This window comes from Myxine glutinosa, chromosome 6 (assembly GCF_964187855.1).
Source record: "Myxine glutinosa chromosome 6, kmMyxGlut1.1, whole genome shotgun sequence".
Classification (NCBI taxonomy): domain Eukaryota; kingdom Metazoa; phylum Chordata; class Myxini; order Myxiniformes; family Myxinidae; genus Myxine; species Myxine glutinosa.
The window spans coordinates 132,126,962-132,151,891 of NC_136266.1; the positions used below are offsets into that span (position 1 = coordinate 132,126,962).

Here is a 24,930-nt window from a genome sequence, read left to right on the forward strand (position 1 = left end):
AACTCATGGAAACATGAAACAAAAGCCATCATTGAAAACAAGGACATAATGCTGACGTATGACCGGCTGATCCCATCCAGCGTGAACATAGAAAACTAAGCATTGCGACCAGGTGTAGTACTCAGGGGAAAAAAAGGAAAATACAGCATTGCTGATCGAGATATCAGTACCCAGCGATTTTGGCCTAAATAATGCAGAAATAATAAAAAAGGACCAAATACCAAGACCTCAAGAATGAAGTGGAAAGATCCTGCAAACTGAAGAGTGCCAAAATTGTACTAGTGATAAATGGAGCAACGGGAATGATAAAGAAGAACCTTCCAGAAATCTTAAAACTATCCCTGGGAACATTACCACAAACGAACTGCAGTTGGAGGCTGTTTGGGGCTCAGTGACGATCCTGAAAAGAGCCCTTAGAACAAAATGCTGAGAACAACAAAACTTCACAACTTAGCCCACGGATCGCAATCCTTCACCGGAGCGGGGGCGGATACTTCAAGTCCTGGGAGGACTCCATTCCACCTTCTAAAACCCAAATTATGGAGATAACAACCAATGACACACACACACACACACACACACACACACACACACACACACACACACACACACACACACACACACACACACACACACACACACACACACAATCAGCTGGCACCAGCTGGTAGTATGGGCAAGCAATAGCTGTTTGGTTGCTACGACAAGACATCTCCAGTCTTAAAATGTTTCGGAATAACGCCGCCTTGGTCTATGGCACAACACACTATCGAGAATTTTTTGGCACATCTATCTGCTCTCTGGTCATCTCTCATCTCATCTCATCTCTGATCATCTCTGCACATCTCTGCGAAAGATGATGGAACTAGAGCCTGTGATTGATGCTGTGAAGAGGAACAGGTTGAGATGGTTTGGTCATGTGTTGAGGAAGGATGAAAGTGACTGGTTGAGAAGAGTGATGGAAATGAATGTAGAAGGAAGTAGAGGACGGGGAAGACCGAGAAAGACTTGGCTAAAGATGGTGGAAGAAGAAATGCGGGCAAGGGGTTTAACAAGGGGGGATGCAGAAAATAGGGCAAAATGGAGAAGATTGTCATGGGGTCCGCAAGGCTAACCCCCGCTCTAGCAGGGAAAATGGCCTTAAAATGCATGTTGTTGTTGTTGTTGTTGTATCTGCTCTCTGGTCTATGCAGTGGTGGCTATGTTGGTTATGGAGTATGGAGGAAAAATTAGAATGCAACATCTCTTTGACTGAGTGAAGGTGATTGGATGCCACAATAGTGGAACAGATATATGGACAACGCATTCACCATTGACCAACAGGACAAAGCTGACATCCTGTTGAGCACCTTTGCCTGGGCTTCATCAGCATCATATTCACAAATTAAATTAAGAAAAAGAAGACATTGGCCTTCTTAACCATCAAGATGCACTGACAATCTAACATATTGTTGTGGATATGAGAATGTTTTTTTATTTTATTGTTGTGGTAAAATGTTGTTGTAAAAGGTTGTTGTAAAATATCACCCCTCCTCCCTCCGTTGTGGTTGTATAAAAGGTCAAAGGGCGTTCCCGTAGTTAGTCCATAAAACATACATGCAGGACACGATATATCTTTTTTTTGACAGTTATATCCTTATTATGTGTATTAGCGTAAGGCTGTGTCTTCCATTAATTGAAATACTCCATTGCACCAGTGAAAGAGAATAGATCCCCTTTCCTTCCCATCCCCAAAATCTCCATTTCATATTACATCCCCTCTCATCATTGCCGAGCCTCGATTGCCCATATTACCTCCCCTCCAATAACCGCCATTGACCACGAGGCTCGAGTCGGGGAAGAAAGGCGTGTCTCCACCTCATCATAGAGGGGAGGAGTGAGCCAGCCCCACTCGACCAACCATGAGCCAGGGGTTTGGCTAGAGAGGGCGGAGGAAGAGCGATCGGGGAGGTTCGAAAAGGTTGAGGGGCGGGGGCCTATATAACCCAAGGCAGGGCGTGTCCAAAGGGAGATGCACTTTGAGCTGAGACAAGGAGGGTCACAAAGAGCTGGGTCATCAGAGCAAGAGCGCATGAGGAGATGGGAAGAGAGAAGGCTTGAGACCAACAGAGGTGATGAGTGCACAGCACAAGAGGGTTGCCTGACGCGAGAGATCGTGCCTTGCCTGAGAGGAAATCCCATCATTACTGAGAGAGCGAGAGGGTCGTGGCGTCGACGCAACCACGTTGGTTCCAGCGGTTGTCGTGTTCGCTTTAAACCACGACGCGAGGTCGGAACGGAACCTCGACGGCTGAACGAGCCGAACCGGCTGCCTTTGCCAGCTGAACGGACCACCTCCTGTCATTCCCCGCATGAGTCAGTGTCTTTTGTTTGTTCCGTCCTGGGAATAAGTTAAGTCTGTATAACTATAAGCTAGTATTTGCACTGTGTCACCTGCGTCTTATGTGTTGTAAATAAACCTTGATTGCTTTCTTTTTGCTTGTGTGTAAATAGCCAATAAATTCAGTCGTATTTCCAAACCTTTCTTGCCTTCTTTTTCCTCTTTGCATTCGTCGCCTTTGTCTTTTCCCTATTGACTAGCTGTGGTGCGACCCGGCCAACGTTTGGGTGGAATCGGGTGAGTCGGGGATCCTGTTAGGTCGCGGCAATACCAAACCGCTCGGTAACTAACATCTTAAACCGCGATCTGTAACAATTGGTGTCAGGAGTGTCGGATTCGGACCTGGGACTAAATTTATTAGGCCCAAATTTTGGAACACCAATTGTACCACTAGGGTAACAATTGGTGTTGGGAGGTAGAATTCGATCCGGAGCGCGTTTCCCGCGCTCGAAATTATAACGGCGAAATTCGATTGTGTTTTACCAAATATAAAAACCCGAATTTTGAAAGTCGCGCTATGGCAGACCAAGTCGGCTGGGGTCCGGTAGGGGAGAGTGAGGCAGGGTCGGTCCAGGACCAAATTGAGGGACGTGAGGAGAGCGAAGCAGTGAGGGTAGCAGGCGCACAAAATAGCGTCGTTGCGCCCGACGTAGCGGGCGCGCAAAATGGCGCCTCGCTGGTCACCGCACCCACGACCGTGGCAGCGCCCCTGGTGGATTCGAACCTTTTCCTCCTGCAAATGAGGGCCCTTATGGAACAAATGGGTGAGCAATTGGGAGACCAAATTAGAGGTTTGAAAAGCAGTATGGGACAAATGGGGAACCGGATGGAGGCTCAGAATGAGCAATTGGGGGTAATGAGGGACGAAGCTAGGGGTACCGGTGAGGGGTTAGACAAGAAATTTGGGAAGTTAGACAATAATTTTGAGGAGTTAGACAAGAAATTTGGGAAGTTAGACAATAATTTTGAGGAGTTAGACAAGAAATTTGGGAAGTTAGACAATAATTTTGAGGGGTTAGACAACGGGATAAAAGAGGTGAGAAATGGGTTAACGGGGGTAGAAAATAGAATGGCTGCCCAGGAGAATCAAATGGAAGGGATGCAAAAGGGGTTAGAGGGGTTAGAAAACAGGATGGAAGGCAAATTGAGGGACATGAGGGACCAAGCGGAAAGGGAAGTTAACCAAATGGGGCAGCAGATAGAGGGGGTCAGAATGGGGGTAGAAACCAAACTGGATGCTCACAGGGAGGAAATGGAGCAGATGAGGGTGGAATCTGGACAGGAGATGCAAGTGATGGGAGAGGAGATCAGAAGAGGAGTGAGTGAGGAGGTCGGAGGAGTGCGCGAGGAGGTGAGGCACTGTAAGGAGCGCATGGAGAAGGAGGTGAGAAAGGGGACTGTAAAATTGCAAGGTGGTATAGAGGAGTTGACGCTGGGAGTAGAACAACTGACAGTGGGACAAAAGGAGTTGGGGGAACAGGTAAAGAAGAACACAGCGGTAATAGAGGGGTTAAAATCGACGCAGAAGGAGATGAAAAAGGACGTAGGGGTAATTAAAAAAGAGTGTCAGAAGGTACATGAGGACTTGACGAGAAAAATGAACAAGGTGGTAGAGGTGATGGAGGTTAAAGAGCGGGAGGTGCGGGAGCACATAGAAAAAAATTAAGTGGAGTTAGAGGAAGAACTTAAAGGGGCGCACGAGGAGATGAAGGAGGTGAAGCAGAAATTAGAAGAAGTGGAAGAGGGGGTGAGCGAAATTAAAAAGCGACGGAGAGAGGATAAGAAAGAGATAAAGGAGGAAGTAAAAGAATTGGTCCAAAGTCTGTGTTCGAATCGTGATGATGTGCTCATTAACCGGATGAGGGATTCGCAGGTGATGGAGGAGAAGCGAAAAGAAAGAGGACCCGGTGTAAGTGGTGACCAATATGGTCGTGCGTATGATGCGCCAGGTGATTTAATAAGCTTGGGGGTCGAGATAGACCCGGATGTTCGTGAGAGGCCAAGAGTGAGGTGTATGGCTGGTCCGGAGGGTATGGAACGAGAGGTGCGAGGTGTGGGTGAGCAAGGTTGTGGTGGTATGGAATGGGTAGCGGGTTGCGGAGGTGTGACCCATGCATCGACACCAACAGGGGTAGTTGTTGGAGGGACCAGTGAGGCACGAGAGCCCCTTGGGGGTAATGTACTGTGGGGGCCCGGCCGGTTCGGCCCCGCGCTGACCCCGCAAGGGGCGACGCACGGGGTCCGGCCGGCGGGCAACGACTCGCATACGAGGTGGTCCCACAAGGTCCCACTCGCGCCGTATGACGGCAAGAGTGATCTACGCGCGTACCTGGCGCAGTTCGACTGTGTGTGTAAGGGCAACGGTTGGGGTGAGGACGAAGGTGGAGTACACCTGGTGGCCGCATTGCGCGGCGCGGCGGCGGAGGTGCTGACGGCATTACCAGCAGGTGCTCTCACCCTGCCAGCCCTCCGCGACGCCCTAATTAATCGATTCGGCATAGAACAGCAGAGCGAGCTTGTTAAAGCTCAGCTCGCGCTGCGAAAGCGCAAGCCCCAGGAAGCCATCGGGGAACTTGCCCACGACATTCGCCGCGCAGTGGGGATCGCACATGCTAGCATGGCAGCGGATTCCCGGGAAAGCCTGGCGCTGGACCATTTTATCCAGGCCCTCCCGGACATTGAGCTCCGGCAACAGCTCGCCATGTGGCGCCCGCAGACTCTGAGCCAGGCGGCTGACGCTGCGGCCCGTTGGGAAGCAGCGAGGCCCCTGGCCCGGGGGGGCGAGCGTCTCGCAATGGCGGTCCGCCAGGTGGGACCCCCGATGGAGGGCGGACCCCTTAGGGGGCCCGCCCCCGACGTGGGTCCTGACCTGGCGGGCATGGTCCGGAGGCTGGTGGACCAGCGCCTGGCGGGACCTGGACCATGGCAGGCGGCCCCGGAGGTGGCCCGCGGTGGACCACGAGCGGGTAATCCAATTCGGACCTACAGGGGGGGAAATTTGGAATTCCGGAGACAAGCACCTTACCAGGTGAGGTGCTACACTTGCAACCGTCTGGGTCACCTGGCGCGGCACTGTCGAGCCACGCGCCGGGATGATCCCCGGCGGTTGAGGTCCTCAACTCCGCCCAGGGGGGAGCGGGTTAGCCGACCCCAGACACCCCCCCCGCCAGACCCCGGGAAACTAGAAGGTGTCGGGCATGTAGGGCGGTGTTCGGCAGAAGAGGATGGAGGAGAGCCCTCATTGACACGACAGGTCATTTATTGTGGCCAAATTGGAACCGGTAGCCTGACAATTAGATACAAAATTGCCGGCGTGGGGGTAGACGCCGTAGTGGACACAGGAGCTAGCGCCACGATCATCAGCCCTGTGGTCCTTGATTCGAGCGCAGGTGGCTGGGATAAGATCCAGCGCCTGCAAAATTATAGTTTGCAGCTTGCTACCGGGGTAACGGCCCCGATCATAGGGCGTGGTTCTGTGACCCTCAAGTTAGGGTCGGTAAGGAGGGAGATAGATGTTTGGGTGGCGGAGGTGTGCGACCCATGTTTAATAGGGTTGGACCTGTTGACTGCCAGCGGCTGTAAAATCGACTTGTGCCGGGGGATCCTGCAGGTGGGAGTAGAAGAGCTGCCGTTAGGGGGAGTGAGCACGGCCGAGAGAGCGGAGCTGGAGGCTTCCGAGGCCGTGACCATCCCCCCAAGGGCCGAGGCGATAGTGCCGGCCCGGTGGGCAGCTCGCCCAACGTGGCAGGAGTCCTGCGGCCTGGTCGAACCGGTGGCAGCGCAGTCCATACCGGGTTTAATCGTGGGCCGCACCCTTGTAAAAACGGACGGACCGGTAGTGGCCGTCCGAGTAATAAATATGAGTACAGAACCACGCACTATAGTAAGGGGCACGAGGGTAGCTGGCTGCACCCCAGTTGAGGAAGTCGCGACAGTGAGGGGCGAGAACGTCCAGCCGAGCCGACCCCGGGGGGAGCCTTCAATAAGAAGTAGGAATTGGCCCGATCCCATTTGCGAGATGGTAAATCGTAGTAGCGTAGAGTTGGGAGGTACCCAGAGGGAGGCCTTACACAAACTGGTTGGGTCCCATTTGGACCTCTTCTCCCTGTCCACCGAGGATATTGGACGTACGGGCCTGGTGAAACATCAGATCCACACCGGTGAGGCCCGGCCTATTCGTCAGGCCGCCCGACGGCTCCCTTGGAGCAAGAGGGCGGAAGCTGACGAGCAGGTTGAAAAAATGCTCGACGCAGGCGTGATCGAGCCCTCGGGAAGTCCTTGGATGTCACCTGTTGTGCTGGTCAAAAAGAAGGATGGGACCACGCGGTTCTGCGTGGACTATCGCCAGCTAAACAACGTGACACTCAAGGACTCATATCCCCTGCCAAGAATTGATGACACCCTCGATGCCGTTGCGGGCTCAAATTGGTTCTCGACTTTGGACCTCAAGAGTGGGTATTGGCAGGTGGAGATGGATAGGGCAGGGAAGGAGAAAACGGCATTTTCCACAGGTAAGGGACTGTATCAGTTTACTGTGATGCCGTTTGGTTTGTGTAACGCCCCCGCCACCTTTGAAAGATTGATGGAGCATGTACTAGGCGGCATGCCATGGCAGTCATGCCTGGTGTACCTGGATGACGTCCTGGTACATGCCCAAACGTTCCCCCAGGCAGTAGCTAATTTGGACCAGGTGTTCGGGTGCCTCAGACAGGCAGGGTTGAAGCTGAACCCGAGTAAGTGCACTTTGTTTGCAAGAGAGGTGGCCTATCTAGGTCACGTGATCGGCCGCGAGGGGGTAAAAACGGACCCAGACAAAATTAAAGCGGTAGAGGAGTGGCCCGCACCACGTACCATCAAAGAGGTGCGGGGATTTTTGGGACTCTGCTCCTACTACCGGCGCTTTGTGGCGAAATTTGCGGAGTTGGCCCGTCCCCTCCACCGGCTTACGGAGAAGGGGACGCGATTTAATTGGACACGGGAGTGCCACGAGGCCTTCCAAAAATTGAAGGGGTGTCTAACATCCGCACCCCTTCTAGCTTACCCCACTAGTGACGGGACATTTACCCTGGACACGGATGCGAGCCAGGAAGGATTGGGCGCAGTTTTGTCTCAGACACAGGAGGGCGTGGAGAGAGTGATTGGTTACTATAGTCGGGCCTTAAGTAGGCCCGAGCGAAATTATTGCGTCACTCGCAAAGAGTTATTGGCCATGCTGGCTGCCATGAACCATTTTCACCCGTACCTGTACGGGCGGAAATTTTTGGTTAGAACTGACCATTCCTCCTTGCAATGGCTCCTTCGGTTCAAGGAACCGGAGGGCCAAATTGCAAGGTGGTTGGAAAAGTTGCAGCAGTACGATTTTGATGTGGCCCATAGGGCCGGGAAGGCCCATGGTAATGCGGACGCACTCTCTCGGCGTCCTTGTCTGGGGGAAAACTGTAAATTTTGTGCGAGACACGAGGAGAGGGAGCAATTGGGCGATTCTGCCCCGATTCTCGTCGTCCGGGCAACCCGGGTGAGAGGGCCAATTTTGCCACTAACCGCGGACGAGGAATTCGGAACTTTGGCATGGAGCACGGCCCAGCAGGAGGATCCTGTCCTGGGGCCAGTGTTCAATTGGGTCAAATTGGGGCAAAGACCAAAGGGGGAAGAGGTCACCCCCCTCGGGGCACAAACAAAGGCATATTGGGCTCAGTGGCAGACCCTGGAATTGAAGGATAACATCTTGTATCGCAAGTGGGTGGAGGTTCCCTCTGATAGGACGTCCTGGCTGGTGATAGTCCCTGACAAATTCAAGAACGTCATATTGCAACAGGTGCATGGTACCCGCTCCGGCGGCCATTTGGGCAGGACAAAGACAATATCGCGGGTACGCCGGAGGTTTTATTGGGTGAATATGGGGCGCGACATACAGGACTGGTGTCGGAGATGCGACGCCTGTACTGCCAAAAAGGGACCAGCACGGAGGATGAGGGCCCCCCTTCAATTACACCAGGTGGGGGCCCCCCTAGAGAGGGTGGCCATGGATATCCTAGGCCCACTACCCCGCACCCGCCTAGGTAATAAGTACATCCTCGTTGTGATGGACTACTTCACCAAGTGGCCGGAGGCCTACGCCCTCCCCAACCAAGAAGCAGGGGTGGTAGCGCAGGCCTTCGTGGAAGGATTTGTGTGCCGGCATGGGATTCCACAGGAGTTGCACACCGACCAGGGACGAAATTTTGAGAGCAAATTGCTAAAAGATGTGTGCAGTCTCCTGTCAATTCGGAAAACAAGAACCACGCCCTTGCGGCCACAATCTGACGGGATGGTGGAACGGTTCAACAGAACATTGATACAACAACTGGCACTGTTCACCGCCACCCGTCAGGATGACTGGGACGAACATCTCCCTTATTTGCTTATGGCCTACCGAACCAGCCAGCACGGGGCCACCGCATGCAGTCCAGCGTTGCTTATGTATGGGCGGGAGTTACGGGCTCCCGCCGACTTGCTATGCGGTCCCGTGCCAGACACAGTGGTTAACCCGCCGAGGGAGGGGTACGCACGTCACCTAGAGGAAGGCATGGAGCTAGTCCATGCCTTCGCCCGCCGCCAACTCCATCTGGCGGGGGAAAAGATGAAGCGCAGGTACGACGACCGGAGCCAGGGGAGTCAATACGCTCCGGGGATGAAGATTTGGTTCTTTAATCCCCGGAGACGGAAGGGAAGGTGCCCAAAACTCACCTCCCCCTGGCAAGGCCCAGGAGTCGTCCTGTCGCAAATCTGTGACGTGGTCATTAAGATCAAAATGGGGCCACGAGCCCTCCCTCGGATCGTCCACGCCGACCGGATAAGACCTTATACCGGCGAGCAGGCGCCCCCGTGGATTGCCTCGGCTTTAGATGCCGAGGCGGGACCCAGTACCTCTGAATAAGGGGGGCTTATTAGTGCCAGAGGACTGGGGGATTGAGGAGCGATGGGCCCGGTGGGTAAGGGTGGCATCCTTGCCACCCTTCCCATATGGTGGGGGCAAAGGAGCAATAGATTATGGGGTTGATGGCAGTGAAAACTAGCCCGGGTGGGTTAGGTTATATTGTAGGGATCTAGCGAAGATGACATTAGGTAACGCTAAGGTTAGTTAGTGACTGATACCTGTAGTGGGGACGCAGGTAGATTAGTGTGGATGATAATGACGTGGGAGCGCAATAGTTTAAAGGGACGACTGGGAAGCGCAAGTTTCAGAGGGGAGTAGTTAGCTGAGATGATGCCGTGTGTGTGAGGATTGAACAGGTGAGAATGGAACAGGTGTGATTGCACAGGTGTGCAACTGAACAGGTGTGTGGAGCAGTGTATGAGGGAGTAGTGGTGATTGCGTGTTGTGTTGACCAAATGGTCCAGGAAGAAAGGAGGGTGCAGGTGGCACCAGGTATGATTGCACAGGTGTGCAACGACAGGTGAATGAAGAACAGGTGTATGTGGCTGTGTGGAATAAATGGTAGTGTGGAATATCTGGAGTAGTGGAATGGATGGTCATGGAGTGAGAATGGTGGAAATTGTGGAGTGGAGTGGATGGTGCGAAGGTGTGGATGGGGGAAGAGTGGACCCCCATCACGGATACCCGGGGCGGGTAGTGTAAGTGTTAGGTAGAGGGTACAGGTAAATTGTGGTTGGATATTGGCATCTGTGGTGCGGATGCAGAATGGTATGTGGATGGGTGCATTAGTGTTGTGGAAATGGCTGGGCATGTAGCCTGTTAGTGTGTCTAGTTGGTTTGGGCACTCCACCACTGTGAGGATGTCGGCCAGGTGAGGCCACAGGTGGGCTCTGGGAGCCGGTAGTAGTTGTTGTGGATGGGGCCCGAGGATCCGGAGGACGGACCCGGGTAGCCCAGTGCCAGAGGGCACCATGGGGTGACAGAGCCAGGAGAGGGGCTGTCCCCAGTTAGTGAGGTTAGGGTGAGGAGCAGGTAAGCTCGGAGGCAACTGCAGTGGTGGGGGTGTGCAGGTGGGTAGACCTGCTGGGAGAGTTACACGTCGCGGCCCAGAAATTGTGCGAGGGCACCGGGAGATGAATCGGGGGAGTGAGACCCCAAATTGAAAAGCACCACAGTTTGGTCAATGGGAATTGGTTTTTAGAACCCATAGTGTAAGTTGGCCAATGGATTGGCAGGGAGAGACCCCGGGTAGTGTAAAGTGTGTTAAAATCATTTAGAGGATAGTTAGGATGAAGGATCTCCTCGCACCATCTGCATCCACTCACCTGAGGTGACAGGTACTCCACACCATGCCATGTTTTGATTATTTTTTATGATGCAAATGTTTGGATTGTGAGACGCATCATGACGTGGGTGTGACATTGTGCTTTGATGTTCCATCTCTGCCTCCTTATGAGGATTGATGATGAATTGGTGATGGCAAATTTTGAAGTAAAGGGATTGTGGTGACGAATTTGGTATAGGGGAAATATGGGGAAGACGTGACAGTAGTGACGAATTTGTAAATGGGTAGATTTTTTGTACATATGGGGTAAGGGTAGGGTAGGTGACAGGGGGGTGACGTACGGTAGGGACGAGCTTTCTCACTTCGCCCTCCATACGCATTTCGCCTTGCATTGCCTTATTGACGTGTACCCTTGTGACCTTACCCCTCGCTCAATTGTCTTTCCCCTTTTGTCTCCCACATGAGCTGTGCGCCGTTGGGCGCCGAGGGGAGCGTGCGTGGGTCGGCCATTGTGCGCCCGAAATTCCCAGAACCAGCTGTCTGCATCGATGCACCACATTATGGACCACATGTCTGTGGCCGAGCACCACTTATGGACCCCATGGGTTGGGGCATGGCCCCTCTGCTGGAACCGGCCATGAGGGCCCGAAATCTTGCTGGCGGACCTTGGCCACAGGGCACCGATGCCCCACAGGTGAACCACACATAGTCGGCCCTGTGGGCCATAAATAAAGCAAATAAAAAGGACACATTGGGCACACTTTATTGAAAATAGGCCGCCAGTAAGCAAAGCAAAAGAATGACAACTGGAAGAAATAATAATAACCAGCAGAGGGAGCCAAAGAGCAAGAGACCACCTGCAGGGTTAGGGGTTGTTGATTTTATTTTTATGGAACACTGAGGAACTATGGTGACTGCACCGATTGGTGCTTGGGCTTGTATTGGTGCGTTTTTGGGTGCGTTCATGGTGCGTCGATGCAGAGCAGACTGTCTCCCCCCCCAGAAAGAACAATCACAGGTCCTGGGTTAGTTTTGTAAATAAAAATAGCGTCATTGTAAATAATGCTTCCCACCGTCAGTGTATAGTTTGAAGACCATTCCGCAATTCGGTTAACTGTGGGCGTAAGTCTGTTAGGCAGGGTGCAATGGAGCAGCGGGACACATTTATTTATGTTTTAAAACTGTCGCACTCAGGGTCAGGTTAAAAGTAGAGGGAACTACACCTACGTGCCACACTAAGGTAAAAGTTATAGGCCCGGGACGTGCCTAAGGGGAGGAGGGTGCAGTGTTGTGGATATGAGAATGTTTTTTTATTTTATTGTTGTGGTAAAATGTTGTTGTAAAAGGTTGTTGTAAAATATCACCCCTGCTCCCTCCGTTGTGGTTGTATAAAAGGTCAAAGGGCGTTCCCATAGTTAGTCCATAAAACATACATGCAGGACACGATATATCTTTTTTTTGACAGTTATATCCTTATTATGTGTATTAGCGTAAGGCTGTGTCTTCCATTAATTGAAATACTCCATTGCACCAGTGAAAGAGAATAGATCCCCTTTCCTTCCCATCCCCAAAATCTCCATTTCATATTACATCCCCTCTCGTCATTGCCGAGCCTCGATTGCCCATATTACCTCCCCTCCAATAACCGCCATTGACCACGACGCTCGAGTCGGGGAAGAAAAGCGTGTCTCCACCTCGTCATAGAGGGGAGGAGTGAGCCAGCCCCACTCGACCAACCATGAGCCAGGGGTTTGGCTAGAGAGGGCGGAGGAAGAGCGATCGGGGAGGTTCGAAAAGGTTGAGGGGCGGGGGCCTATATAACCCAAGGCAGGGCATGTCCAAAGGGAGATGCACTTTGAGCTGAGACAAGGAGGGTCACAAAGAGCTGGGTCATCAGAGCAAGAGCGCATGAGGAGATGGGAAGAGAGAAGGCTTGAGACCAACAGAGGTGATGAGTGCACAGCACAAGAGGGTTGCCTGACGCGAGAGATCGTGCCTTGCCTGAGAGGAAATCCCATCATTACTGAGAGAGCGAGAGGGTCGTGGCGTCGACGCAACCACGTTGGTTCCAGCGGTTGTCGTGTTCGCTTTAAACCACGACGCGAGGTCGGAACGGAACCTCGACGGCTGAACGAGCCGAACCGGCTGCCTTTGCCAGCTGAACAGACCACCTCCTGTCATTCCCCGCGTGAGTCAGTGTCTTTTGTTTGTTCCGTCCTGGGAATAAGTTAAGTCTGTATAACTATAAGCTAGTATTTGCACTGTGTCACCTGCGTCTTATGTGTTGTAAATAAACCTTGATTGCTTTCTTTTTGCTTGTGTGTAAATAGCCAATAAATTCAGTCGTATTTCCAAACCTTTCTTGCCTTCTTTTTCCTCTTTGCATTCGTCGCCTTTGTCTTTTCCCTATTGACTAGCTGTGGTGCGACCCGGCCAACGTTTGGGTGGAATCGGGTGAGTCGGGGATCCTGTCAGGTCGCGGCAATACCAAACCGCTCGGTAACTAACATCTTAAACCGCGATCTGTAACAATATCATTGGATATGTATGTGCATACACTATTAGATTTCAATTCAAACTTTCCTAATTGCCAAAAGAGTAGTGTTGCTCATACACTCTAATATCACGTGTGTATGGTATTTTCATCCAATGATGCTGCAAACACAGAAATAAAACCAGTACAAAACATGTTGTAAGAAAATAGTGATGACCAGAGCTTGTTCTCTGTGGCTTAAAAAGCCCAATGTGGGAGAACGCAAGGAAGTGGACACCACACCCAATAAACATCGGTGATTGTATCTTGAGTCAGGGCAAGTGAAAGGCAAGATGGGTGGTCTAACTGGTGAAACAATGGACATGCCCACAGAGTACAAGCCATTAATAGATGTGTCAGAAATTGGATGGAGCAAAGCGGAAAGAATTGCAAGGTAAACAGACAAGAAACCCATGTGGTAAAAGTCATGCTTCCCCTCACCCACAAATTACATAAACAGCTCGCCAGCAGACTCTACTTATACACCACCCAGGAAACTCAGAGTTGCAAACTCGATATAAAATGGTCACTACAAGCTAAAGCAGCTGGAACAGGGGCTTGAGGATGTTTGTTGATTACAAATGATATATATATATATATATGCTTTATAGAGAAGAAGAAGAAGAAGAGGAAGAAGAAGACCACTCATTTTTGCATCTTTAGATGCATAGGGCTACCAAAGCAGTTTCCTAGGCTAGGGGGAACAATCCTGGGCGGGTACCACTCCGACGGAGGATACTCGAATGGCTCATGCTTTCCAGTAAACTGCTACTCATTTTGCAGACCTTGGAATGAAATGGAAAACCAAATACTGCATTGGAGTCATCAGAAGGAACCAGAAGAAATAAAGAGCAAAGATGGAGTAATCAGGAGAAACCTGGATAGGATTCGGATTTCAGCTGCTACTCCTCTACCCTCAAACCCATCCAGGCACAGCCAAGTGAAGGATGACAGGCTGAGTCAACCCACCTGGTGTTAATTCAACAGCATGACAGGGGCTTGAAATCAGGACCCTGAGATCTCAAGCCAGTCATCTTAACCATTAAGCCAATACCAGGCAAAACTGTGCGTGTGTGTGTGTGTGTGTGTGTGTGTGTGTATGTGTGTGTATGTATGTATATGTATGTATATATATATATATATAAATATATATATATAAATTTTTCTATATAATTGAGTTGTGTTCATTTTTCCTTCCACGACCCCATCCTCCTTCCTCCCTACACCTATCGTCTTTTAATTTACTTGATTTCCGCCTCAATTCTCTTACTCCCTCCCAAACCCTTTTCTTCCCCTTGAGGAGTATACTAAGATTTGGCAAATGTGTCACACCACTATTCCCTCTTGAAGACCATTCTCTGCTTGAACAGTGGATACATGTTCCCAACCACATGCGAATGTTTTTTGTGAAGTAAAAATACGTGAAAATTTTCAGTTTGACCTCACAATTCTGCATATGAACTTTCTTCTGGCATAATGTTGCATGCATGATCAAATTTGCAAAGTTGAAATTGACACATTTAGGTTAATCCAGAGTCATCTTGTTAAGCAACTACCCGATTTACCAAAAACTATTAGAAAATGAATCGTGAAATCAATAAATAAGTCCAAATTCAACTTGAATGTTGAAATTATTGCACTGAATCAGTTACCTGCAGTAGGGGAATGGCATCTGTGTAGCGATCAAGTGGAAACTCAAGGTTAGGTTGTTCACCGTACTGAACTATGGACATCCGGACCTTATCGGGGCCAATCGGTAAACGGGCTCCAAGTACATATGCAAGGTAGCGAACTTTTTCATAATCTGTGGGGCCAAGGCCACGTGTGGTCTCCACAACAAGCACAACATCCGCAACCAGTTGGTCACAATCTGAAACAAACAGTTGGTCAAGAAAGGTTAGCCAAACACCACGAAGTAATTTAGATATTGTCAGTTTACTGATAAAATGATGTCATATCACTTTAGGTGTAAGCAGCGGTTAGATATTTTCAAGGTGAGTGCAAACTTATATGACACTGGAGAGTGAAACCACCACCAAATATAGCATTTGCCTCATTAAGGCTTACACTTGGCCATTGCTGTAGTCGGTGGTGCTTTCACTGTCGTGTATAAATCCTCCCAATTCAAAGTTTTTTAAAATAGATTAAAAAATTGTATTAGTGTGTATGGGATCATTACCTCTTAAAAGAGGTCGTGATGCGATTGCCTCTGCAGGAGATGGGAAGAACCTATCGAGGGAAGCGAGCGCTATTCGCTCTACAACGGCACAAATGGCATTGGGTATGCCATCAGTGATTGCTGTTGGGACCTTGGAAGCAGCTTCAAAGTTGAATATATGTTGATATGGAAGTGGAGAAGCCTTCTTTAGCTGGGATTCTGGTACATTGCCAGTACCGACAGCAAGCAGTATGACTCCTTCACGGCTTAGGGTTGTTGCTGCTTGCCCTACGTTATCATCTGATGAGGAAGCCATGAGCAGCACCACAACCTACCAGTCCATCAGAAGTTATATGAGTACAATGATTATGACCCGACATCTTATTAATAACATGATTCATCAGAATGACACACTCTCAAAAGACTCAAACAGTGACGATGTGTAACAGGTGATCAGCTCAACACTTTGTTACGTGTTGCTCAGATATTGAAAATCGAAGCTTAAAAATATCTTGAATTTTGTGGTACTCGTTACCTGAGAGTTACTGATTTCAATACCAAAAGGATCTAAATAATAAATAACAAGCATTTTCAGCCTTACCTTGATCACCTTTCCTCCACGAGCCCCACCCAATTGAGTAAAGAAGTTCTTCTGAACAAATGAGAGTGCAGCTCCAGCCTGTGTACGGCCCCCTTGGATATTCATGTTCTTGATAGTGCTAAGAACCTTGTGACGGCCAGTTGCCTCCGGAAAGTGGAGCAAAACTTTTGGCGGACCACCATACATAGCTATACCAACTTTAACGAGATCGGGCCCCACAGGAAGACCAGACACTAATGAGTGCAACATGCTACGGACACGCTCAAAGTCAATGGCATCAACCTTCTGGGAGCCGTCCACTAAAAACACCACATCCGCCATCGGTACATTCTGGCATCCTGCACAATGAGGGAGAGAATGTACAATAGTCTTATCTCAGGTTCATATATTCACATTTCTTCGTTATAAAATTATGTAGCAACTATTTTGGGACAAACAATGATTTCACATTTAAACAATGGTACCAGCACACAATCTGAAACATTGGAATAATAGAAAAATGTCACATAAGCTTTGTACAATGGGCTTTCTTTGTGAGGCTACAATGAATAATGAAATCCAGGAAAACTGGGCTTATATGGGAATTGGTAGACCACAGAAAATTCTGCTAACCAAAGCAATGATGTTAATGCCAACCAAAAGCTTCCAGGAGTTAATGATCACAAAAACCTCACCTATTGCTGATCCTATCAAGGATAGCCCCAGGTTCTGCTCCATGACATCTTTCATTCCCCACACCATTCCTGGGAGATGACGGTCAATGTCCCCAAGGTTTTCCAGGTAGTAAGACCATCGTGCACCCGAGGAAATCAGCTGAAGCTCTTCTACATTTGCCTAAAAATTATAAGACAATGTAACAAGTGATTTTCGTTTGAACTCTTCTCTGGTTCTGTTCTCATTATATTCTCTGATCCTTCAGAAACATAAGCTTGACCATTCTGGAAAACGTGACACCCTCATGTGAACACATACATAATTAAAGATTGCATAAAGCTAGTTCTCTACAATGCATAGATTCTTTTAAAGACACCCAGGAGTCTTTTAAAATGAGACGACAACACTTATGGAATAGGTAAACAACAACAAACAGAGGAAGGGGAGCAGGCAGACAAGAACAAAAACACACACACAAACATCATTGAGAATGAAGTTGTATGAAGCATAAAGCCATAGTATTACAGGGTGGGCCATTGATCTATTCCTGGTTTTGAACCCATGTAATTCTGTTGCTAAGAAATGAAATTGAACAAAATATTTACAGGATATAGATAAATATTTAAACTTTTGGTGGTAAAAATTTTATTGAATTCAGAAGTGTAAAAAATTATATATGAATTTCCATGTGATTTCCATCATTTTAAAGCTGTGTGTGCATCCATTCGCGATACTCCAAGACCATTTCCTGTCACATTCCAACTGTAATTCTTCCAAAAGTTGCTTGAATCCACTCTTTCAGGAACGTTTGCTGGTTGAGTTGCATAAAAAAACTTGCGCTTAAGAAATCCCTAAAACAACAAATCGCACGGGGTGAGGTCTGGAGAAGGAGGGGGCCAGGACATATTGGGCGATCCATCTACCAGTTGGGAAAAGTCTCGTTGGCCCATTCATGAACCTGGAGACCCCAGTGGGCACGTGCGATTTCTTATTGTGGGGCTTTCTTAAGGGCAAGGTCTACACAACTCAACCAGCAAACATTCAAGTCCTGAAAGAGTGGATTCAAGCAGCTATTGGAGAAATTATGGTTGGAATGTGACAGAAAATGGTCCTGGAATATCACGAAAGGCTGCACACATTGCTTGAAAATGATGGAAATCACGTCGAAATCCATAACTAATTTTGTACACTTCTGAATTCAATAACGTTTTTACCACAAAAACTTGAAATATGTTTCTATATCCTGTAAATATTTTGTTTGATTTTGTTTCTTCGCAACATGATTACAGGAGTTCAAAATCGGGAATGGATAAATGGCCCACCCTATATTATAGTTAAAGCAGATCTGCAGATAAGCTATGATAAATGATCTATAATTACAACACTTTCAATTCAATCAAAATGACTGTGGAAAGATGCAAATGCGTAAAAAATATTGGAAAACTGCAGGATCATGGTCGGCAAAAAAACCAAGCACAACTACTCAAAATGTATCCCTGAACATGTACTGAGACAAAGGTGAAAACAGCAGCTTCAATGCATGCTCAGCATACAGTTCCAAACAACTCAAATTGTTTAATTATCCAAGCTACATAAGCAAGAAAGTTTTATAACCGACTCGTACATTGTCTGCTCCAATGGCGATGATGGTAACGCCTTGTTCCCGCAGCTTCAATGCCTTTTCTTGTATCTCATCATGTGAGGACGTGGCAGACATAATAATTGCTATCTGGGGGTAACCGAGATTTTTGCGGCTTCCTGCCGATTCAACAAAATGTTTATTCTCTAAAAGAGTAAGGCCCTGACCGAGATTTGGGTCTCCTCCTGCAAGAATAGCAAAACATATGTGAAAATTAACGTGAAAAAAAAAATCAACATCAAAGCTTTTTATCTCAAAACAAACAATTCAAACTAAAAAAATTCGTTCTGCGTAAAAAAAAGAATCACCTCCAGGGTTCATTCTGCCAAGAGCCGTCAGAGCATCACCCTTTGCGTCATATCTTCGCAAAAGAAACTCCGTGCTGGGACTTCCACCATACTGTGCCATTCCCACGCGCACTCGATCCTTCCCAATGTCCAAGGCCTCCATGATCTTCTGAGCGCCAATGCGGATCTCATTAAAACTGCCTCTTGCCGGAGTTGACCCATCCAACAAGAACACAATATCCGCGAAGCGAGGACCCTGTTGTACTGCCGGACAGGCAGCAAAAGCAGTGCATTAGGGGAAAATTCTGATTTGCATATTTGATCAAATCAAATTTATTCAAATAAAATAAAATCAAATTTAAAAAAATCTAATTTATTCCTGTAAATATAAAAGTGAACTTCACTTTTATATTTACAGGTCGTCAGAAAAGACCGCTGATGAAGCCTCCCAGCAAACCACCTGTTCTAGCTCTTCAATGAGGAACCTTTACTTTATAATGTATTTATAATATATATTAATTTATATATATATACACAGTATATATTTGGCAGCACAGCAAAGTATCCTAAATTAGGGTTTCTCAAACTTTTTTCCTCCTAACCCCCCCCCCACCCGGCCCCCTATCCGCCTGTGTCCAATAAAATATTCCAGGGTCCCCCAGAGCTAGGACTAGATAAGATACCCCTGAAGGAGCTGGGGCTCCCACGTCGATAGGAAGAATGGACACGACAAAAAGCTGGAATTCATCCGAGTTGCTTTAATCAAACCAAACACTCAGGCACTCTGAAAAGTCCGTTTATCGGGCAGCAATATATATACATATTATCCCGGAGCGTTTGCCCAGGAAAGGCGAGAGGGGGCGTGGCCCAGCGTCCCGACCGAGGCCTGGCAAGTTGAGGGCGAGCCTGCCCGGGCGTCCTGGACGAGCCCGGCATGGTGATCGCTCCGCGTCCTTGATAGGTGCAAGGCGATTGTGAAAACCCAGCGGTAGCCGCTACGCACGTCCCCCCAGAATCGACTTGCACCGGCAGGGTCAATTTGAGGGGGGTCCTGATGACCCGGCCGAAGCGACCCCTGGCGGGTCATGGGAGGGGGTCCGGTGTGGTGGTGGGCGGTCGAGTGGGGGGCACCGTGGACGGGGGGCGGCCTCGCCGCGGCGGAAGGGCCACCCATGGTGGGTGGTCGACGTCCACGTGCGCCGGCTTGAGGCGGTCCACCACAATCCGGTCCGACCTGCCGCCGATGTCGATGACGAACGACTTGTCGTCCCGTCGCAGCACCCGGAAGGGCCCGTCGTACGGCGGCCGGAGTGGCCCCCGATGTGCATCGTGACGCACAAAAACATACTCCGCTGTGCGAAGTGCTGGGGGGACGTAGGACTGGGGGTCACCATGGTGGGATGTTGGCACGGGGGCAAACCATCGGGCGGCCTCCTGGAGGTCCGAGCGCTGGTGAGCTGCGGACCAGGGACTGGTAGCGTCGGGCACGAATTCGCCCGGGACGCGTAGCGCCTGGCCATAGACAACCTCGGCGGTGGATGCCTGGAGGTCCTCCTTGGGGGCCGTGCGGAGGCCCAAAAGGACCCACGGCAGCCGGTCGGCCCAACCGCCGTCTTGAAGGCCAGCCATGAGCGCGGCCTTCATGGAGCGGTGGAATCGCTCGCACAACCCGTTTGCTTGGGGGTGGTAGGCCGTAGTACGGTGGAGCTTGACCCCCAGGTTGCGGGCGACCGCGCCCCACAGCTCGGAGGTGAACTGTGGTCCGCGGTCTGACGAGATGTCCGCCGGTGCGCCGAAGCGGGCGACCCAGGTGGCGATGAAAGCCTGCGCCACGTCGGCAGTGGTGGTGGAGACGAGGGGAACGGCCTCCGGCCACCTGGTGGTCCTGTCCACCATGGTGAGCAGGTGTGTGAACCCCCGTGATGGGGGAGGGGGCCCACCAGATCCACGTTGACGTGGTCGAAACGTCGTTCGGGCACGGTGAAAGGTGCCAGCGGGGCTTGGGTGTGTCGGTGGACCTTGGCCCGTTGGCAGGCCGTGCAGGTGCTGGTCCAATCGCGGACGTCCCGACGAAGGCCGTGCCAGACGAATCGCCCCGACACCAGCTTCTGGGAAGCTTTCCGGCCCGGGTGGGAAAGGCCGTGGAGGGAGGCGAAGATGCGGCGTTGCCAGGTGACGGGCACGATGGGGCGAGGCTGGCCTTGGGAGACGTCGCAGAGCAGGACAGTGTCCGCGAAGGGGATGTCGGCCAGGCGGAGGCCCATGTCCGCCGCCCGGAGGGCTTGCACCGTGGTGTAGGTGGTTTGGTCCGCCGCCATAAGCGCAAAGTCCACACCCAGGTGGACCGCGTTCGCGCTGGCCCGGGAAAGACAGTCGGCCACGGCGTTGTTTTTGCCGGCGACGTGCCGGATGTCCGTGGTAAACTCCGACACGGCGGAGAGGTGGCGCTGTTGGCGGGCCGACCACGGCTCCGTGACCTTGGCCATGGCGTAAACCAAAGGCTTGTGGTCGACGAACGCCGTGAAAGGTCGGCCCTCCAGGAGGTGGCGGAAATGGCAGACGGCCAGGTGTAGACCGAGGAGCTCCCGGTCAAACGTGCTGTATTTGAGCTCGTTCGGCCGGAGCTGCCGGCTGAAAAAAGCGAGTGGCTGCCAAACCCCGTTCACCCATTCCTCATGTACGGCGCCCACCGCGTAGTCGGAGGCATCCGTGGTGAGGGCGATGGGAGCGTTGAGCACCGGGTGAGCGAGCAGTGTTGCATCGGCGAGGGCCCGCTTTGAGCTTTGGAAGGCCGCATCCATTGCTGCAGACCAGGCGATGTCGTGCTTGGCCGGCTTGCCCCGGAGGGCTTCGTAGAGGGGCCGCATGAGTTGAGCAGCGCGGGGCACGAAGCGGTGATAAAAATTCACCATTCCCAGGAATTCCTGCAGGGCCTTTATGGTGCGGGGACGCGGGAACGTGGTGATGGCCTCGACCTTGGTTGGCAGCGGCACGGCCCCGTTCTTGGTGATGTGGTGGCCCAAAAAATAAACGGCCGTCGTGCCGAAGTGGCATTTGGCCGGGTTGACGATGAGGCCGTGCTCGCTGAGGCGCCCGAACAGTGTTCGGAGGTGGAGGAGGTGCTCGGCCCGGGACGTGCTGGCGACGAGGATGTCGTCCAGGTAAACGAAAAGGAACGGCAGGTCACGCAGCACGCCGTCCATCAAGCGCTGGAACGCCTGAGCCGCGTTCTTGAGACCAAACGGCATCCGCAAGAATTCGAATAAGCCGAACGGCGTGATGACTGCCGTTTTAGGGACGTCAGCCGCCCTGACAGGTACCTGGTGATATCCCCGTATGAGATCAATTTTCGAAAAAATGACCGGTCCCGCCAGACGGGCGGAGAAGTCTTGGATATGCGGGATCGGGTACCTGTCGGGGGTGGTAGCGTCATTGAGACGGCGGTAGTCGCCACACGGGCGCCATCCACCCCCCGGCTTTGGCACGATGTGCAGTGGCGAGGCCCACGCGCTATCGGAGCGCCGCACGATGCCGAGGTGCTGCAATGCGTCGAATTCGGCCTTCGCCACGGCGAGCTTGGCTGGGTCGAGGCGGCGGGCGCTGGCATAGACCGGCGGGCCCGTGGTTGGTATGTGGTGCTCGATCCCATGCCGTACTGCGACGGCCGAAAACGTCGGCCGCGTGAGGGCCGGGAACTCCGTGAGCAGGCGAGCAAACTCGTTCGCCGCCGGGACGGCGCATGCCAGCTCGGTCAGCGCGGAGCTGCTCAATGTGCATACCAGGGAGCTGAAGGTTTCGGCGTTGATTAAACGACGCCGTTGGACGTCCACCAGCAGTCCGTGTGCGCAGAGGAAGTCGGCGCCTAGCAGAGCCATGGGCACGTTTGCGGTTACAAACGTCCAAGCAAAGCGTTGGCCGCCGAAGCAGAGGGTGACGTTGCGCGGGCTGAAGGTGCGGATGGTCGATCCGTTGGCCGCAACCAAGGAGGGGCCACAAACCGCGGATTGCCTGTCCTGGTCAGAGGCGGGTATGACGCTCAGTTGGGCGCCGGTGTCGCACAGGAAGCACCGTCCGGACGCTTTATCCGTGATGAACAGTAAGTTGCCCGTGTGGCCGGCGCTCATGGCTGGTAATGAACGCCGGCCCGGCCGTTTCCCGGCCTGCCGAAGGTGCACGGGGGTCGGCATGTCCGGGCCTTCTGTCCAAACCTGGCATGATAGTAACACCACGCTTGGTCAGGTGGAGGCCCCGGTCGTCGTGCTGGAGGTGGTCGGCTCGGTGTAGCGGCCGCCAATTGCGTCGGCAGTTCGGTCGTCGACCGTGCCGGGTGCTCGGGCGCCATGGGTGTTGCGTCGGACGGCGGTGGGTCCCATGTCGCCGCTGCGATGCGCTGTCCTGCGGCGGAGATCTTGTCGGCTTCTCTGGCAAGGGCCCGGGGATCAGTGATCGTCGTGCTTGCCAGGGCGAGGCGTACCGGGTTAGGCAGCTGACGGAGGAACAGCTCCCGGAACAGAAATGCCGGAGAGTGCTCGCCGAGCAGTGAAAGCATGTAGTCCATTCGCACGGAAGGGCGCGTGTCGCCGAGCTCGGGCAGGTCGAGCAGGCGACGTGCGCGTTCCGCCGATGGGAGGGCGAAAGCGTCGAGGAGAAGCTTCTTAATCGCGCCGTATTTGTCAGCGGCTGGCGGGCTCTCGAGGAGGCTCAGGGCGCAGGCCGCGGTGGCTGAACCGAGCGCTGCTACCACATGGTGGAAGCGGGTGTCGTCGGCCGTGATGCCTCGCAGGGCGAACAGGGAATCCGCCTGTGTGAACCAAACCGCCGCGTGAGCCTCCCAGAAGGTAGGCAGTTTAAGGGCGACTGCCGTGTCCATGTCGGTAGGTCACCAATGAAGGAGCTGGGGCTCCCACGTCGATCGGAAGAATGGACGCGACAAAAAGCTGGAATTCATCCGAGTTGCTTTAATCAAACCAAACACTCAGGCACTCTGAAAAGCCCGTTTATCGGGCAGCAATATATATACATATTATCCCGGAGCGTTTGCCCAGGAAAGGCGAGAGGGGGCGTGGCCCAGCGTCCTGGCTGCGGCCTGGCAAGTTGAGGGCGAGCCTGCCCGGGCATGCCCGGGCATGACCGGACGTCCCGACCGAGGCCTGGCAAGTTGAGCGCGGGCCTGCCCGGGCGTCCTGGACGAGCCCGGCATGGTGATCGCTCCGCGTCCTTGATAGGTGCAAGGCGATTGTGAAAACCCAGCGGTAGCCGCTACACCCCTCCCCTTTTTTTGCTCCAATGATAACAAAAGTACTTGCTTTCAAAAAAAATACTTTATTAAATGAAAAAGTGGTTGGTGTTGCTTGTACTACTACACTGCTTAATAGCTATTAGCAATCCAACAAACAGAACTTAACTTTATAAACTTAACAACTTTTGTCAATTTCAGTTTACTGACCTGCAAAAAGGTTTCAGTGTGGTTAACCTGCTTGTTTTTTGTTTTTTTTGTTTGTTTTTTTGTATACAAGATCGAGGCTCGTGAAAGAGCTAACATTGATCACAAAAAGACAAACTGACACATAAAACATAAAACATATGACAAAGGGAGCGGGAGACAAGATGGAGAACAGGGACATCGGGCGATCTGTGGGAGGGAGAGGGCTTGGGGAGAGGCTTGTTAAACATGATACACACAAATTGGCACATCAGAACAATAGAAAAAAATAGGACCGGGTCGTGAAGCTCACCAGGATCAAGGAGCAAGTCACGCAACCCCCTACAAACCCCATCAGACCCTGATATTTTTTAATGCCGTGAACAAACTTTTGTACATCATGGGCGATGAAGGTTGTGATCGAGTTTCATTGAAATTGTGTGAATAGTTTCAGAGAAGAGAGCAAATACTTATTTTGGGTCAATTTTGATGCACAGATTTTGATGCGGTCAATACACCTTTGTTAGGCATCAGATATGCAGCTTGCGGCCAAGTTTCATTAACACCACGTGTATAGTTGAAGCGATAATGACTGAGGTGTTTACAGACTCACTGACTCACTGACCCATGGACACTGATCGATCGCACAAGCTCACCGGACTAAAGTCCAGTTGAGCTAAAAATTGAATCAAAGGTTTACTTGCTCAATGACAAGCATGTTAATTAAACTGCTTGTCAAGCCTGATACTTATCAAATGGCATTTCAAAACATTAAAAAAAAAAAAGCTTTACTCATAATCACGGTGGACTTTTCTAATTGTAGCCTGAATACAAGCTCTATTTAATGCAAGACCTGCTGCTGGTGACTAGCAATAATACTTGAATATACTTGAATGTTTAATCTTCACCTATACTGTATTTAATTTTCAGTGCTGGAATGGCTGAAAAGCCAGCCTCACACAGGTAGGTGCTGCTGAATGGTATTAACACCTTCATTGCTGCATCATGACATACTTGGCACTCATCAGCACAGTGAGCCCCCAAACAAGTATGCT

The 24,930-nt window shown here is 51.1% G+C and overlaps 1 protein-coding gene across 1 annotated transcript in view; it reads right to left on the reverse strand.

Moving 5' to 3' along the window:
• The window catches only part of LOC137429452 (uncharacterized), a 397,376-nt gene that overhangs the window by 84,119 nt on the left and 288,327 nt on the right, over positions 1–24,930 (reverse strand). The window contains 6 exon segments of the mRNA XM_078781072.1: positions 14,767–14,984; positions 15,294–15,603; positions 15,874–16,211; positions 16,548–16,707; positions 18,152–18,351; positions 18,475–18,717. Of these exon segments, the coding sequence (XP_078637198.1) occupies positions 14,767–14,984; positions 15,294–15,603; positions 15,874–16,211; positions 16,548–16,707; positions 18,152–18,351; positions 18,475–18,717 (1,469 nt within the window).